Source organism: Eretmochelys imbricata, chromosome 13 (genome assembly GCF_965152235.1).
Source record: "Eretmochelys imbricata isolate rEreImb1 chromosome 13, rEreImb1.hap1, whole genome shotgun sequence".
NCBI classification, from domain to species: Eukaryota; Metazoa; Chordata; order Testudines; family Cheloniidae; genus Eretmochelys; species Eretmochelys imbricata.
Genome location: NC_135584.1, coordinates 18,620,328 through 18,638,163, shown reverse-complemented (window position 1 = coordinate 18,638,163; position 17,836 = coordinate 18,620,328). Strand labels below are relative to the sequence as shown.

The following is a 17,836-nucleotide window of genomic DNA, read 5'->3' as shown; positions in this document are numbered from 1 at the left end:
CAGTGTTCTTTGAGTAGTTTTAAGACATGTATTCCACTCAGGCGCATGTGTGCCTAGCACATCAAAGTTGGAGAATTTTGCCTACCAGTATCAGTAGGGGCAGCACTTATGCTCCTCCTTTCATAATCCCTCCCATGGCTATATAAGGGTGGTGCTGCCTGACCCCCTCTCAGTTCCTTCTCACTGCCCCCAGCTAAAGTTGCAGCGCTTAGTGTGATCTTTCTTCACACTTGTCTTCACAGCTCTTTGTAACTTTTTGTACATATTTATAGTTTAGTACCCTTACTTAGATGGTTTCTCCCTGTGGGATGCCCTGACTGGGGTTTAAACATTGCCCTTCTTGTGGGGCAGCTATCCTATCTCCTATCCTCGGAGGCAACTGCTGAGACAGTACATCGTTTCAAGGACTTGCAGGCCATGCTACACTCATTGGAGATTTATAACCAAGCCGCAAAGAGACTGCATTTTGGGAACCAACAATGGCAATATTGTTCTCACTGATATTTTCATCAGTCCGCCTACCCCATGAGGCAGCAAGATTTCCTTAGAAAGGGGCACAAATCATGGAGGAGGAAACCTTCTTGGTCTAGTTTTAGTCAAATGGTCTGTCCTCTTCCTTCTTCAGCTAGACAGTCTATTTGAGTGGCGTTTCGAGAGCAGCACCATTGTTGTCAATGTCATATCCATGCTCCAAATATTTGGGGATAGGCTGTCTCACTTCTACAGTGCTTGGGAGACAATAAATATGGACAGATGGGTCTTACACGCTGTGGGATTGGGTTACGCCATTAGTTCCTATCCATTCCACCCTCCAATCTTCCTGTCCCTCTAGAGGAACCCCTATCGTGAGTCACTGCTGTTACAGCAGGTACAAACCCTGTGTACTCTAGGAACTATAGAGGAGGTTCCTTATCTTTATGGAAAGGGGTTTTGTTCCCAATACTTCCTGATCCCCTAGATTCAAGGGAGGAATGAGACCTATCCTCAGTCTCCACGCTCTCCACAAACATAAGCAAGTACATGAGATTCTGCATGATTACCCTGGCTGCTATTCTTCCCATGGCTGAGGCAGCGTTGGTTTTCTGACCTCCCCTCTCTGTCAGCTTGACCTCCCAAACCTCTCACTCAACGTCATGGCCAGAATGTTTATCGAGCATTGAGTAGTCTGCACCTTAATGTGTGGAGGCTTCCTGGCTAGATCAAAGGAAGGAGCAATGCTTGGAGGTAGTTAGAGATTTTCTGCTTAAGAGTAGAAAACCAACTACAAACTCTACCTATTTGTCTAAGTGGACAACAGTTTTTGATTTGGGCAACATCCAAAGACATTCAGCCCACATTAGTGCAGATTCAGGACACTTTTAGGATTATTTGCTGCATTTGAAATCTTCAGGTCTCTCACTGAGCTACTTGAAGGTTCGCTTGGTGGCGATCTCCTCTTTCCATTCTCCTATTCAAGTGAAATTGATATTCTTACACCCTGTGATGGTGAGAATTTTTTTTTTAAGGGTGTTATCCATTTTTTCCCACCTGTGAAAAAAACAGTACCATTGTGGACTTTAATACAGTCCTGGCAGCGCTGATGAGTCAACTATTTAAGTCAGCAGCAACATGTTCACATGCTCTCCTCTCTCCGAAAATGGCCTTCCTTGTGGTTATAACACTGCAGGAAGAGTTAGTGATTTGCAGTCCTTAATGGCAGATCCTCTGTACACTTCAAGATCCTCTGTATACTTCAAGGTCAAGGCAGTGCTTTAAGACTACACCCAATTTTTTGTCTAAAGTGGAATCTGTGTTTCACTTTAATCAGATTATTTACTTATATTTTTTTCCCAAACCACATTCAAGTGCAAAGGAGCAGCATCTACATAACTTAGATGTCAGGTGGTGTTTAGCGTTTTATTTAGAGAGAAATAAGCCATTTCGTTTATCACCTTGAATCTTTGCGTCCTATGCTGAGCAAATGAAGGCCATGCAGGTCTGTTTCCATGCAGACCATATCCAAGGGGATTACTCTCTGCATTACCACGGCTTATGTAGTGGCTCAGTTGACACCTCTACAATCATTGCAGGTTAATTGAACCAGAGCTTAGTGGACATCTGCTGTGCTGCTTAGTGATGTCTCAACAGTGGATATCTGCAGAGCTGAATGGTCTTCTGTGGATACTTTTGCTAGGCATTTCACTATCACCATGGCATCAAGATTGGACGTAAATTTTTGGAATGCACTTCTGCGCACTAACTGATTAAAGTCTCTGGCCCACCTCCTGCTGGAACAGCTTGTGAGTCACCTGAGTGGAATACAACTCTGCAAGCAGTCGAAGAAGAGACTGTTGCTTACCTGTTGTGTAACTGTTGCTCTTCAAGATGTGGGTGCAGATATGTATGGCATGACCCATGCTCTGCCCCTCCACATCAGAGTCTCCAGCTGTGAGGAACTACGGAGTTCAAAGGAACTACGGAGGGTCCGGGCAGTGCTGCCCTTATGTAGCCATGAGAGGGGTTATGAGGGAAGAGGACGAGCACCATCCTACCCTGACTTGGGTGTGTGGACAGCTGAGTTGAATACATGTCTGCACCCACATCTCCGATGCATCGAAACACTAGAGCTTCTCAACAAAATGGTTATAAGATTTATTTAATTTGAACAAAATAGCATACTTCCCTAATCTCATCCTTAGAAATCACTGAACCACTTTATCTGAAACACTGGGGTGGGGGGGAATCGGCTTGAGGCAGGTACCTGCCATGGGAAACTTCAGCCTGAACAGTTAAAGTCTGGAAACATAGTAATAAGCAACTGAACACAGGCTCTTTAAATGGTAAGTGTCAGACAATCTTAACTACAGGTTTTGCTACATGCATTGCCTATAATAAGAATAACCTGTCTATGCCTGAAAGGCATAAGTGCCGACTCCGTGGGTGCTCTGGGGCTGGAACACCCACAGGGAAAAAATGGTACTGGCAGCCCCCCAGTCAGCTCCCCCCCCCCCCGGCCCTCCCCAGAGCCTCCTGCCCACCGGCGGGCCCCATGAATCAATTCCTCCTCCCTCCCTCCCGCCGCAATCCACTGTTTCGTGGCATGCAGGCAGGAGGCTCTGGTGGGGAAGGGGAGAGGAACAAGGACACGGCCCTCTCAGGGGAGGGGGCAAAACTGGGTGGGAAGAGGCAGGGTGGTGGAGCAGGGACGGGAAGAGGCGGGCAGGAGTGGGGCCTTGGGGGAAGGGGTGGAGTGGGGGCGGAGCCGGGGGTCAAGCACTCCCTGGCACTTTCAAAAGTCGGCGCCTGTGTTGAAAGGACCTTACACTTGTTCTCTGCACCCTCCCTGTGCATTCAGTATTTCTTTACGTAATGTTTTCATATTGTGTTTACTAAATTTGCTGTTTTTACAGAAAACAAAATATTCCAAGTCTAGGAAAAACAAAACAACTATGCTCATTATCTTTTTGGGCAAAAGCCTCTATGCTTGTAATTGAATATTACCTCACCAACCTTGCTTCATTGATTAGCAGAAACCCCCAGCTAATTTTTTCATACATTACTGTTTGCAAGCAGTGATGGATATGGAATATGTAGGTCAGGGGTTCTCAAATTGTGGGTCAGGACCCCTCAGGGGATCACGAGGTTATTACATTGGGGGGTCATGAGCTGTCAGCCTCACCCCAAACCCCGCTTTGCCTCCAGCATTTATAATGGTGTTAAACTATATAAAAAATGTTTTTAATTTATAAGGGGGGTCGCACTCAGAGGCTTGGTATGTGAAAGGGTCAACAGTACAAATGTTTGAGAACCATTGAATTGTAGGCAGATGCTCTTTCCCTCCCCCAAAAGGGGGGGGGAGGAAATAAATGTGCTCTGCTGTAAGCAATGGGATTCTGCTTTATTCTTTCACTAAACTTATGCCTGAGGGAATTCTGTGCCAAAAAATTAAAAATTCTGCACACAATATTTTAAAATTCTGCAAAATTTTGTATATTTTATTTCTCAAAATAACACAATGTAAGCACATCAGTTTCAATTATTTTCTGTCATTTATTTCAAAATACATGTCAACAAGTATGTCTGTAACAATACAGACAACACAAAAGATTCAGGAAATGTTTTTTGACAAATAGGTTCCTTACTAGGCATATTAATACAGAACTCTGAGTAATAATTCATTTAAATTACAATACAGAACCGTATTTCCCGCACCCCTCAGAAGCAGTGCAAAGGCTTGGGGAAGTTAGGGTTAATGGAGAAGCTGAGGGAGAGGGAAGTGAATTGCTGGGAAAGAGCCTGCGAACTTCGAGGGTTGTTGGGTATGGGTGGGGAAAGTATGGAACAGGTTTTTAAATTTCAGTGGATATGTAAGATGCCCTTTTTAGAGAGAGGGTAAATTACTTACTTATAATTGATCCATGAAGCTGAGCTACATAGATCCATACATTGATGGTAATATCCTTTCTCCATACAGCTACACTTCTTGAGATGGAATTTTGCTGGGTCTCTATATTTTCTATGGCGTAGGCCAGAAAGAACTGATAGAGGCTGACACACAATGGTACTACCCACAGCATTTCCCTTCCAGTCTTACAATTATAATTTTGTTTGCATTTGGGGTGGGGAATACTCCAAACTATTTGAGGGGGGATCAGAATTCATTTGCCAAAGATGCAAGAATTTGGATACATAGGATACTATGTGCCAGAGAACAAGTAGATAAGGTATTTATCCTTTCTCTGTTGCATAGAACATTTCATAAGTAAATGCGTTCTATTCAAATAGATATTTTTGGAGTAATTAAAACTTTGTTTCAGATGACAGGAGTGAACCCATTCATTTCTATGAATATGGTCCAAAAGACATTGCCACCATCTTCTTCTACATGCTTATAGCCATTATTCTGCATGCTGTGATCCAAGAATACATACTAGATGTAAGTTAACCATGGGAATATAATTTACTTATGTAAATTATTTATTTAGGCTGTTTTGTACACGTTTGTTCTGCTAGTCTTACATAAGATAACACCAGCACTTGTATAAGTCATGTTGCAAAATAAAATAAAACCATGTAGGTGTATTTACGCGTTACATGCTGGTGGTTCCTTTGTCATTCGATATAAATATTATTAGATTCTGGAAATGTGTCTATATAACAATATATTTAATGAAATAATATTTAATCACAGTTTCTCTGACTTTTCTAGTATTCTCCATTAGTAAGTGGATGGAAAAAACAGGAGTTTGTCTACTACATCGAACCTTCGTGTCCCTAAAATTTTAAATTGGAAGTCAGTATAGAAACTGTTTAAATTAAAAATAAATAAATAAATAAAAAATGCTGTCCCCCTTCCTCCATTTTGCTTTATTGGAAATGTCTTGATTTAATATGAATTAATATCTAAATGTACTTTCCACTCTTCCTTTTATCTAAAGCTGGGGGTGGGGGGGGAGGGAGAAAAAAAGCAGAACATAAGAATTTCTTTAGTGAATTTTTTCACTTTTGTTTTCCACGCAATTTTTTTTAACCTCAGTCTTTAATGGTGACCATTGACATTCCTCTGCAATCGCTGTAAATCTACAGAGTTAGGTTTTGACTGTAAACTTCTGGGTTTTCATTTTTTGCCTCTTTGCCAAATAACTTCTCAGATTTGTGACTTGCTTAAGGTTCCGGTATTTTCATTGTTGTATATGCATGCTAGAGCTCCATTACCCGGAAATATGAAATATAAAGGGCCTGGTCAATCTGGCCTTACAATGACACCTGCAGCATCAGACCCTAACTAAGTAATAAGGCTCTCATCCTGAAAAAAAAAATACATGACTCAATTTAAGTACATAAGCACTTCTCATATAGGCATCAGTATGACTTCTCACACACACAAAGTTAAGCACCCATGTAATATTTTTCAGGATCAGAGCCTAACATGAGGAATGGAAGATCTTGGAGGTAACGGCTATTTAATTGAGGGCTAAGTGCCAAGTAGCTTGCTTTTTTTTCCTCTACCAATAACAATAAAGTAAAATATTAATCTGTTTTTTATACCCCCAAATGTGTTCCTTGTTTTCAGAAAATTAATAGACGTCTCCATTTGTCAAAAACGAAGCACAGCAAATTCAATGAATCGGGGCAGCTAGCATTTTTCTATTTGTTTTCATTTGCCTGGGGAGCAAGTATTTTGACTGCAGTAAGTAAGTCAAATTGCTATCTGTATTTGTTTTAAAAATACACATCTAAATTATTATGAAAGTTCTTAAATGACAACTTTTTTTCCAGGAAGAATTCATGACAAACCCTACCTTGTTATGGAAAGACTATCCCCATTCTCGCATGTTGTAAGTGTTTTTTATTCTCTTTTTTTCTAACTGTTTGACAGTTGGCTACCAGAAATTTGTTTTGGTAATATAAACAATGTAGACCATTTTCATTTGTATTAGTGACCAATAGCTGAAAATCCTTTGTTCTGTATTCCAAGTGTGAGTGTGCATGGGGGCGGGGGGGTGTTAGGCTCCCATCCTGGAAATGCTTATACCAGTGTTTAACTTTACCATGTGAGTAGCCACACAGATTTCGATGAGTGTAAAGTTAAGCATATGCAGAAGTGTTTAGAGGATTATTGCCTGACTCAGTATTACTAAACCTGTCTGTCTTCCACTGAAGGAACTGGGTGGGTAGGTGCGTGTTCTTCCACTCTGCAAACAAAAACAAAAAAACGATCCAAAAGGTGATCTAGAACTTGCAAATAGGAAGGAAATTTGTAAACACTTATTCAAGAAATTACTTCTTGACTTGATAGTATCTGATAAAGCAGTTTCTGTTTGCAATTCCTTTGATATATAGGATAGCGTATTATAGGTCAGCATTTCTTATTCTGAGGGAATGAGGTAAAATATTGTATCCTTTAAAAACCTAAACACTTAACATCCTAAACTTCTTCCCTTCTAAATTATTGTTTAGTTTTCAGGTAAAATTCTTCTATGTCTGCCAGATTGCCTATTGGCTTCATGCACTCCCAGAATTGTACTTTCAAAAGATTCGAAAGGTATGAATTGAAAGCTTTGCTACTTTACTTTAAAAATACATTTTGAATTGCTTGATTTGTTTGGTAATGTAATCTTGGTGGGAAACTTAAATGGGGTGCACACTTCAAATAGAATTCCTTTGCCTTACAGAGAGAAGTACAGCAGTGAGGAAGATAAGGAAGGTTGACACATTTCAGTATGGTGGGTTTTAAAGCAGGTTAGCTAAAATTTAACTTCAAGTTTTCTCTTAATTTTAGGAAGATATACCAAGACAGCTATACTATATCTGCCTTTACATTGCTCACATATGTGGTGCCTATGTATTGAAGTAAGTATCTGTAAATTGTTACTAACTGAAAAGCTTTACTTCATTATTCCAGTATCAATTTTTTTTTTACTATTTTTCATGTGGCGCTGCATATTCCCACTTATGGGTACTGTGCCACCTTGTGGTGCTTTACGGTAAAACCTTCTAATAGCAGTGTCCGTTAGATCGCTCTCATGACCTTTCCCGCTCCCCTCGCATCAGGACATACTAAGCAAAGGCTATATAGGGGTCGGAGCAACCTCACCACCTCAGATCCTTCCACATGCCTGGACAGATGTGAACCTCTCTGGTCTTTTTGGAACCAGAGCCTCTTTTCTTGATGTAGTTAATGTTGTTGGTATGTAGTTTAGTTAGCAGTTCTTTCCAGTTCTGCATTATGGCAGAATTGAAGAAACAGAAGAACCTGGGTTTCAAAAGGTACATTTCCTGCCTGGCTATCTTCCCAGCATTTCATGACTATGTTCAGGGCCTCAAGTACCTGGGAGAAACTCATTCCTTTTCTAGGTGTTTGATCTGCTGGACCTTTAGTCCCAGAGACTTGCTTACAGCTCCTCCTTTTCAAGAAAGCTCTCGTGGCCAGACCCTCTGGATCTGAACAGTCCTCAGAACCAAGTTCTAAGAGGCCAGTCTTGGTTTCCAGTAGTTCGAAAGGACTGAAGGGTTCCAAGAATCCACACCCTATGTTGGGGCTGGATGCCCCCGAAGTCAAGCTCCCAAGGCTACATGTGTTTGAACCAAGGGCCATGCACTTGGCTCCAGCTGTCCTGACTCTGGTGGAGTAGTCGAGAGAGATTCTGGCCACCATCACTGGTGCCATACTTCATGATTTGCAACTGACTGATCCTGTCGAATTCCTGTGCTACAGGGCTAGGATCAGATTCAGTGTTCACTTTTGGCTCCAGGAAGATGGATTTCATTGGTGTGTCCAAACTGAGGCGTCTGGCAGTCCGGTTTTGGCCCACAGTCTGCCAATTGACTACCCCTGGTATGCCATGCAGTTCAAATAGCTGCCCCCCCCCATCTCTCCTACCTCTCACTCTTTAGGGACCCCCCTCTCATGAGGCGATTCTTCTTGAAGTGGAAAAGTTGCTTCTTTTAGGAGCAGTCGAGGAGGCTCCTGACTTAAGGGGTCAGAGCTTTTATTCCTTTTATTTTTTGGTTCAAAAGAAGGATGTGGGGGTTTAATTGGATACTAGATGAAGGGACTTGAACAAATATGCTCAAAGGCTTCATTTCCAGGTGTTGACTTTGGCCTCCATAAATCCCTTCACTGTTGCTCATGGATTGGTTCACAACTCTCTCTATCTAAAGGATGTGTATTTTTATATTTCTGTTAATCACAATTATCCCAAGTACTTTGATTTATAGTGGCTGGGCATCATTTCCAGTACAAGATGCTTCCATTTTGCCTCTCCATGATGCCCAAGGTATTTACAAAATGCCTCTCTGTGATAGGGGATCATCTGAGCAATCAGGGTATTTTCATTATCCCTATGTGGATAATTGGCTACTGAGGGGCATTGTGCATGAAGACCTGTTAAATCATATTGTCTTCACAATCAATCTCTTTTCAGACCTCAGGCTACTTTTCTACTGCCCGAAGTCAATTCTCTGCCCCTTTAAAATGATTGTCTTTATAGGGTCCATAGTGCACTCTGTGGAAGGAAGAGCTTTTCTCCCAGAGGACAGATTTCTCAAAATGAGCAAGCATATGTAAAAGATTTGACAGTGTTCCTCTCAGAGAACGAAATTCTTCTTGGGTTTGTGGTCTTTATGGCAGCTGCTACATTTTGTGACTCCATTTGCTTGTCTGATAATGAGACTGCATCACTGGATATCTCATGTCTACAGACCAAGCCAGAACAGCCTTCAGATGTTGATCACCATGACTCAGAATGTTATAGTCTCTCTATAACGGTGGTCTGTAAGGGTGAATATGCTCAGAGGTGTACAGTTCAGTGCTCCAGTCATCCCTGACAGTAACTTCAGCTACATCAAACAAAGGTTAGGTGGAGCATCTCCATTTGACAGTTCAAGGGCACTGGTCTGTGCAGGAGAGACCCCTGTGTAACGCACACACCTTCTGGGTGTGGTGTTCTGTTCCATCGTGTGTGTGTGTGTGTGTGTGTGTGTGTGTGTGTGTGTTAAAATGAGTCTGCTCTACAGCCTTAGCTAAGAGCCAGCTGGCTTGTAGCTCATGTGGTAGAGGCTCATGTATTAAGCTTCAGAGGTCCCCGGTTCAATCGCGCCCGCTGATGACCGGGTCTCTCAGTGTTACACCTGCACATGAGCTTATTAGTGGGCTATTCATCTGGCTCTCAGATTGTTTCTTCCTCACCTTTCAGGGGAGGGTTGTGCAGCCCAGTCAGGGACAATATATCAGTGATGTATTACCTCAGCATGCAAGAGGTGCTCACTCCACTCTCCTGTGTGCAGAGGTTATAGGTCTATGGGATTGGTGTATTAGTCACAAAGTTTATCCCATTGCTCTACCTCTGGCAGAGGAAAACAATGAATTCACAGATTAAGCAGAGACAGATCTTGGGTGCACAAGTGGTTGCTAAAGGATCAGTTAGTCCAGACTGTGTTCTCCAGTTGGGGTCAACCAGATGTAGACCTGTTTGCAACAAAGTTCAACAAAAGATCTCTCTTCTGTTCAAGAGCAGGCAGGAACAGTCAGCCCCTGTCAGATGCCTTCCTTCTGCACTGGGAAAAGAGGTTGCTGTATGCTTTCCTCTTGTTTTCCATTGATCCAGAAGGTAGTGAGAGAGCTTTCAGGGCATGGCAAAGATGATACTCATTGTCCCAGTTTGGCCATGTCAGCAGTGGTTTACCAATCTCCTTTAACTCCCTGGAAGTCTTCCTGTGTTTTCCTCTGTCCTAGCAGGAGGACAGGATCTTTCATTCAGACCCACAATCACTTCACCAAATAGTGTGGGCATTCAGACTTTGACTTTACTCTGGAGCAGTCATGTTTTTCATCTGTACAGGATATACTAATTAACTCTTGAATACAGTCTACAGGTCCATTTTAAGCAGCATCAGCTTCTAGATTTCAGGCTTGCATGAAGGGAAGATCTGATACCCCTGCATTGGCTTCCATTCCTTGTGTTCTGGAGTATTTAACCCCTGATTCTTTAAGTACATTATCTAGCTTATCATTAAAAGTTCATTTGGCAGCCGTCTCAGTGTATCATACTCTGTCTAGTAGATTGCTGTTTTGCTTGTTCAGTTAAAAGATTTATGAAGGTCTTATCAAATGTGTATCCCCCAGTTAGAAATCCTGTCTCTTCTTGGAACCTGAATTTGGTGTTTGTCATGCTGGTAAAATTGCCTTTTGAACCCCTGGTTGAGTGTTCTACTATTTATCTATCAAAATGTCTTCTCTTATTGCTATCACATCAGCAAGGGGAGTGAGTTGAATGTCCTTATGGCTGATCCACCTTTCACGTCTTTTCATAAGGATAAGTAGTTCTCAGACCTGATCCCAGATTCTTAATTAACATGGTGTCTCATTTCCACATCAAGCAGACCATTAATTTGCCAGGTTTCCCCCATGCAGCTGCACTCTATTCAGTGAGAATCTGTCCTACATACTTTGGATGTCAGAAGGACCCTGGCCTATTACCTAGAAAGAACTAAATTTTTTGTATATCATCTAGATTGGTTATGTCTTATGCCAAGAATGATAAGGGGTATATGATTTCTTCCCAAACTATTTCTCAGAGGGTTAAACAATGTATTACTGAATGCTACCTACTGGCAAAAATTCTTGTGTCTGCTGCAATTAGACCATTAGACAAGTGCGGCTACCTCCTTTGCTTGTCTTAGGTAGGTGTCTGTTGCTGAAAGTTGCAAGCTACAATCTGGACTTTGATGGAAACTTTCACTAAATGCTATGCTCTGGACTCGGCTTCTAGGGCAAACGCTGGATTTGGCAAGGCAGTGCTTGTCTCCATTCAACTAGGAGTCTGGGTCCACCTCTAGGTTAGTCTCAGCACTGTTTATCAGTCTGTTCCATAAATGGGAATATGCAGAGCTGCTCAAAGGAAAAAATGAAGGTTATTTACTTGTAACCAAGGTTCTTCAAAAGAGCTCTGCCTATTCACATTTCCTATCGCCTTCCCCTCTCTGTCAGAATATTTGTTTATTCTGTATCTCTGGCTTTGTGGTGGAAGGAATTGAGTTGATGAGGGTGCTCTATCTCCTATGTTCATCTTGGGTATGTTGTGATGCTGAGGAGGGGGGTAGAAGTAGGAGTGGGAGCGTTGAAGCTGGCACTGCTAAAAGAAGGCTTTACGATAAGGCAGCACAGTACCCACAAGTGTGAATATACAGGGCCATCTTGAAGAATCTCTGTTACAAATAAGTAACCTTCATTTTCCATTACAGCCTTCAACGCCTGGGGCTAATTTTGCTGGTATCTCACTATCTAGTGGAGCTCATTTTTCATGCCTCACGACTTTTCTACTTCAGTGATGAAAACAAGCAGAAAGGGTAATTTTTGCATGTACTATCTTATTTTTATTTTACTACCTCTGTGTTTAATTTTCAGAGCTTTATTGCGATTTCTATTGGCATAAACATGTTTGTGTGCACGTAACACAAAAAGCAAATGTTAGGACATCACACATCCTAAGCTATATCTGTGATCCCAGTATTACTATTTGGTTGGAGTTCCATGAGAGTTCCAGTGTCATCATGTAGAATCAAGGAAACAGATCTGTCACTTCATGATCATAATAATTTTTCAAGTAATATTTGTTAAAATCGTGTCTAGGGTACATATTAGCCATCTCTGTTGTAAATGCCTACCTGCTCCAATATATTTTTCATTGCAAGTATATTTATGGAGATCTTTGTTTTAAAAACAAGTGCACCTTAGAATAAAAGTAACATGGACACCAAAATCACTACACTTCTCTCAGAATCTATTTGTGTTTTTGAACTTTGTTCATTATTGTAAACCAATATTGTAAACAAAAGAACTGACAGAATTATACCAGTATTTTATAGTAATAAATGCACAGTCTAAACAATGTGTATTACTTTTATGATAGGAAGAAAATCAGTCTTTGCATTATCAGTTTTATATTCTGCTCTTTCTTTGCAAGGGGTGGACAGGAAGTGAAAGTAAAATACTTATAATTTATGGAAGGCAACAGTTTCGAACAGCATATAAAGTAAAATTGTTCTATATCTTGAGTGAATTGCTCACTTATTTTGAGATGTAGAGTTATAAGGACACTTGCATGAAAGCTGGGAAGGGGAAAGACAAGAGGACTGGTTTGTAGAATGGGGGTGGAGGAAATGAACTTTTTGTGAGAGCAAAGGGGAGGAAGATGAAACTTACAAGAAAGAAGTAAGTAACTAATAAGAGGGATGCTCTGCATCAATCTGAACACTTTTTACTCAAATCCTAACCTTCATGTCTGTTTGCAATTCTGCTCCACTTTTCCACTCATATCTCTTGTAGTGTCTCCCTCCACGCTCCTAGCTGTGCAAGACTTGACTGCCCACTCATGTGAGACTTCTACAAATGTCATCTTGCTTTCTTCCACACAGCCTCTTATGCATACACAGTCCTCTTTGAACTAATCTGTAAGGCTACTACTCTCTTCTCCATATCTCTACCCAAGACCTGTTTCTGTCTCAACTCCTAACACCAGCATTTAAATAATTAGGCTGAAGGTCATTTGGAGAAAGTCAATATGTATTAATGCAAATAAAGTAAAAACAAACAAACAACTCTTTCCCCCATTTTTTTTTAAGTTGTTCATCTTAGGCTGTAAGTTCTCCAGACCAGGGACCCTATCTACTTTTATTTGTGTAGCACCCAATGTAACAGGACTGCAGTACTGATCAGGACATCTGGCCACTACTGTAATACAAATACTATGTTGTATTCCCCGTTCTGCCTGATCAAACAATGTGTTCTTCAGGATAGGGACAGGCTTCCTTGGATTAGGAAACACTTACCATTCTTTGTGTGCTACCCTAATCTTAGGTTTCCATTCCTTATTTTTATTTATCGCCTTAAAAGATGAGTTAGAGAAGCATTTTGAGTGTTTTAGGAGAACTAAAATGTTGCTGTTTATAATAAAAATAATCTTGAACAATAAACCATCAAGAGCCATTTCTCCATGCGGGCTTCCAGGCTATTAGTAACTTTGTATTTAAGGTTATAAATTCCCACTCTCATAGCTTTCCAAAAACCCTGGCTTATTTTCCTAGGAGGAAAAAAACCCAACAACTTCTGCTTGAGCTGTCACAGGCTGAGTATAGGAGTGTTGGGTATTTTTCTTTTTAAGTTTGAGATTAATTGAACAAGCTGTGTTTGAATTGAGATTCTGAATGCACTTTTCATTTTGAAAATAGTTCCAGTTTTTTATCCAATAATAATTTAAGTGGCATGATGTAAAAACTTCTGTACTGCTGAAAGCTTTGAGAACTGCTTTCTATAGTTTGTTCTCATGGTATTCTCCTAGATTAAGTGTCACCATATCAGTAGGCCACGTCCTGTTCAACTGGTTAGAAACCAAAGCTTTTGCTCTCCAAATTGGTAATAGATGAATTTCTCCCTTACTGACTTCTGTGAGAGGTCTGATCAATCCTCACTGAGACAGCAGCGTTCAGAATGTAAATCAGTCAGTAATCTCTACTTACCTCCCAAAATTGCTGCACGTTGGAGGACCTCAAATTCTTGATCCTGGCTACTGGCAGGGATGTGGGACAAGCAATGGTAGTGTCTTTTTTTTCCCTTTGGGCATGCCTCTGGTTCCAGCTCTTGGCTTCAGCAGTGTCTCTAGTGATGGCTATCTTGAAGATCTCCAGAATATAGGATGAGGGTTGATGAGGAAGACTTTAAAGTTTAGTTAGTTATCTAACTTTTTTATTTTAATTGTGTTTTTAACTGAAATATGCTAATGTTTTAAAATAATGGAGATCTTATCTTACAGCCAACTAAAATTTAAAAAGAAAAATAGTTGGGGAATTCATAATAGATGCCTGTAACTTTTCATTGTCTTTTTCAATGTTTATCCACCAAATTTTGTGTTCTCTGCAAGCTTGGATATTAAAATGATGTCACTTTGCTCTAAGTTACCTACAAAGTAGAAAGGTAGTGCATTCTACGTGCATTTCATGTGGCAATACGTGTAATTGCCATTATAGACCCCACATTTGGAAATTTCTAAGCACGCATTTGAAAATAAAATTTAACTTCTATATTGGGGGGGGAAAAGTTTTATTGGAGGCATAATTGAGTGTATATGGATGGGTGGCAGAATTCACTGTTGTGGGTGGAGAACTAGATGTAGAATTCCTGTAATTGTTGTTCATCTCAATATACCTTTCCTTTTCATCTTAAATTTCAGTGCTCAAGGAAGCTTAATAGAAGGCAGCTTTGTACAGTTAACCAAGGGGGAAGATGCATTAATTTTATTATTTCCTTTTCAGATTTACCTTTTGGGCTTTACTGTTTGTAATGGCTCGTCTTTTGACCCTAACCTTATCTGTTCTCACATTTGGATTTGGTCTGGCAAGAGTAGAGAATCCAGGTTTTTCCATAGCAGACGGAAACTTCAATGTACTCACTGTGAGGTATAATAAAGCTAGTAGACATTCATGTTTGAGTAAAGTGACACTTTCAGAATGCTTTCAATATACCTCTCCAAGATGGTAGAGCTTTTTGATGGAGAATTTTCCTGGGTGGCTTTTTTCCCAGGCTTTTGGGGTGGAAGAATTTTATCTTTTCCACAAAGCAGGGACTGCTATTACAAAATACGTGCTAAACATAAGAAATCTCTTTGCTTTTCTTTATCAGTGTTTTTATAATTGAATTGATATGACTACTGTGCAAAAGATCCTGCATAACATCGTGTGAGCTTTTTGCTTTAAACTTTCCCTGGGGTCATTATGAAAATACTGTAATTTTGAGATATCAATGCTTCACTTTTGATCAACAACTCTTTAGAAAAACCCAAGCAATCTTCTAATATGCTCGTTCTTGCTTGCTCATTTTTGAAGTCACATTAATTTTCACTGGGAGCTCCGCTGTTTAACCTGTATCCCAACAATCTGTTCATTCAGTAGGTGGAAAGGAAATTGAATTTGTATGCTTTGTCATCATTAAATCTCATTCTTAGATCACTTGGTAGAGGAGGCTGCAATTGTACAATTTGGTATCAGCCATTGAAGGCTGTCTGTTATATTTCCTTGATAAGCCTGGATACTTTCCCCTGGTGTATTTACCTGGAGCTCCCATTTATTTAATGCAGACTATATGCCCTGTCTTAGATGTGCTCCTTGGCCAGATCTGGTTTCCATCAGTGTGAGAGGTTTAAATTCTTCTTCAAGTGCTTGCTCATGTCCATTCGACTTGTGTATGTGGCGAGCACACACAACTAAGTGCTGGAAGTTTTTCCTTCAGCAGTATCCATAGGGGACCGGCTCTGGCGCTCCCTGGAGTGGTGCGCACATGCCAGGGTATATAGGGCACCGCCAGTTTTCCCCCCCTTCAGTTCCTTCTTGATGCCAGTGATGGTGCTGGAATTGTTGCTGCTTCAGCTAGTGCTGTTGCTGCTTGTTCGTACAAACTAGTTATCTCTTGTATTGTAGTGTATATGGTTTTCTGTTTAGTGTTTATAAATCCATTAGCTATAGTTAGAGACTTTGTAGGTCCCAAATGGGACTTTTTCTCGGGACGGGGCATGCCCTGGTCCCTAGGCTTTAAGCCTGTGATCGCTGCAAGAGGCCCATACCCATTAGTGATCACACAGCAGTTGTCTGCGTTGCTTGGGTGAAGGGCACATTAGTGAGAAGTGCAAAATTTGCAAGTCCTTCAAGCCAAGGACTAAGAAGGAGTGCGATATTCGTTTAAGAGCACTCCTTATGGAGTCGGCCCTCACCCCAGCACTGGAGTAACACTCCAACTAGGCACCAAGTACAGTGACCTCAGTACACAGCACCCCACCGGGACCATCCACTGACCGGCACTGGTCCCCATCCATGGCTCCTACCAAGAAGCCCAAGAAGGCGGTGCGAGGTTGGTCTCCAGCCTCCCGCAAGGGAAAGGATAAGACTAGGTGTGATCAAGGTCCAAGGCCGGGCAACTCTTCACTGACGTCAGGATCTCAGGCCCAAGCTCTGGTGGAGCGATGTAGCCCAACCTGCACTCCACCAGCTACCCCAGATAGCAGCAGAGGCCTCCGTCAGCTCCGGGTGCTGTCCACGCCAGAGGCACTGCAGGCAGCACAGGAGATCATGTCCCTCCCTGTGCTGCCCACACCGGCTCCTGCAGTTCTCCGGTCATGGGGTAAACCTGCATTCAGACTGCTTCGGTCCCCATGTCAGCAGCACCATTCCCCATTGTGGGGGATGTCCTGCAAATGCTTGCCCTCAAGTAGCCACCATGCATCTGACTGCAAAAGGCAGATGCAGTGCAGCCCCATTTGGTCCATGAACCTTGGGTAGAGAGGCTCAAGGTGCAGGTCGCCAGCCACATACCTTTAGAGGCATGCGCCCCCCGGCAGGAGTACCGGTCCCGGCACCTGGTATCTCCGAGACCGCGGTACCGCTCCAGGGACCTGTCAATGGATCAATGTAACCGATCCTCGGACCGTTGCCAATACCCCTAGGAGGGTATCACTGCGTGCAGGTGCTTCCCGGCACCGGGCCCTTTCCGACTCCCGGTCCTGCTCCTCATCCTGGTACCGCTTGTCAAGCGTGAGACAAGCTGTCACGGATCCATCAAGCACCACTTGGTCCCTAAGACCCCGCTCCAGATGAGACTCCAGGTGGAGTGACCGGCATCAGTCGGGACAGAGCCACTGTTCCGCTCTGTCCTGGTCACCTGGGAGTGACTGCTCAGGATCCAGCCCTGGTTCGGAGTGAGGTTCCCTGATGGTGGGACAAGCTCCGATACCAGCAGTACGGCTACATTGTCAGCACCGAAACCGGCCCCGTGGTTTCAGGCAGTGGCCAGTGCCATGGTACCCAGGGAACCTGCGGGGTTCTCCCAGTCCACCCACTTGGTGCTGGGAGCCTGAGAGAGACCAGCTGCCTCTCTGTCTTCCCCCCCACCCCCTCCAGTGCACAAAGCCTTGGGCGCGAGGACCCTGCAGGCCCAAGAGGGAGCAGGGGAACAAGCCACTGGGCCACCAGTGGTTTTGGGGGACCCTACGGCACCAGACGAGGCTATAACAGGGCCCCCTCCCTCAGTTCCTCTGGATGACGTTAAAGTGCACCAGGAACTACTGAAGAGGGTCGCTGCCAACCTGGGTCTTCAGGTGGAGGAGCCTAGAGGACCCCTCAGACTCTCTCTTTGATGTTCTCTGCTCCACAGCATCAGCCAGGGTGGCTCTACCCCTTCATGATGAGGCCTCTAAGATCAATAATGCCCTATGGCAAAGTTCCTCCTCCCTGCCACACATCTCCAAGGGGGCTGACCACAAGTACTTTATGCCATCCAAAGGCCATGAGTACCTGTACATCCACCCTGCTC

The 17,836-nt window shown here is 42.6% G+C and overlaps 1 protein-coding gene across 4 annotated transcripts in view; it reads left to right on the top strand.

Annotated features, from left to right (window-relative positions):
- The window catches only part of LOC144273877 (translocating chain-associated membrane protein 1-like), a 53,150-nt gene that overhangs the window by 22,072 nt on the left and 13,242 nt on the right, over positions 1-17,836 (top strand). For 2 of the 4 annotated variants that reach the window (XM_077832580.1, XM_077832582.1), the window contains 7 exons: positions 4,797-4,915; positions 6,053-6,169; positions 6,259-6,317; positions 6,940-7,024; positions 7,262-7,332; positions 11,725-11,829; positions 14,791-14,934. In XM_077832580.1, the coding sequence (XP_077688706.1) occupies positions 4,797-4,915; positions 6,053-6,169; positions 6,259-6,317; positions 6,940-7,024; positions 7,262-7,332; positions 11,725-11,829; positions 14,791-14,934 (700 nt within the window). The remainder of the gene's footprint in view (positions 1-4,796; positions 4,916-6,052; positions 6,170-6,258; positions 6,318-6,939; positions 7,025-7,261; positions 7,333-11,724; positions 11,830-14,790; positions 14,935-17,836) is intronic. The other 2 variants (XM_077832583.1, XM_077832581.1) reach the window with 2 other exon arrangements.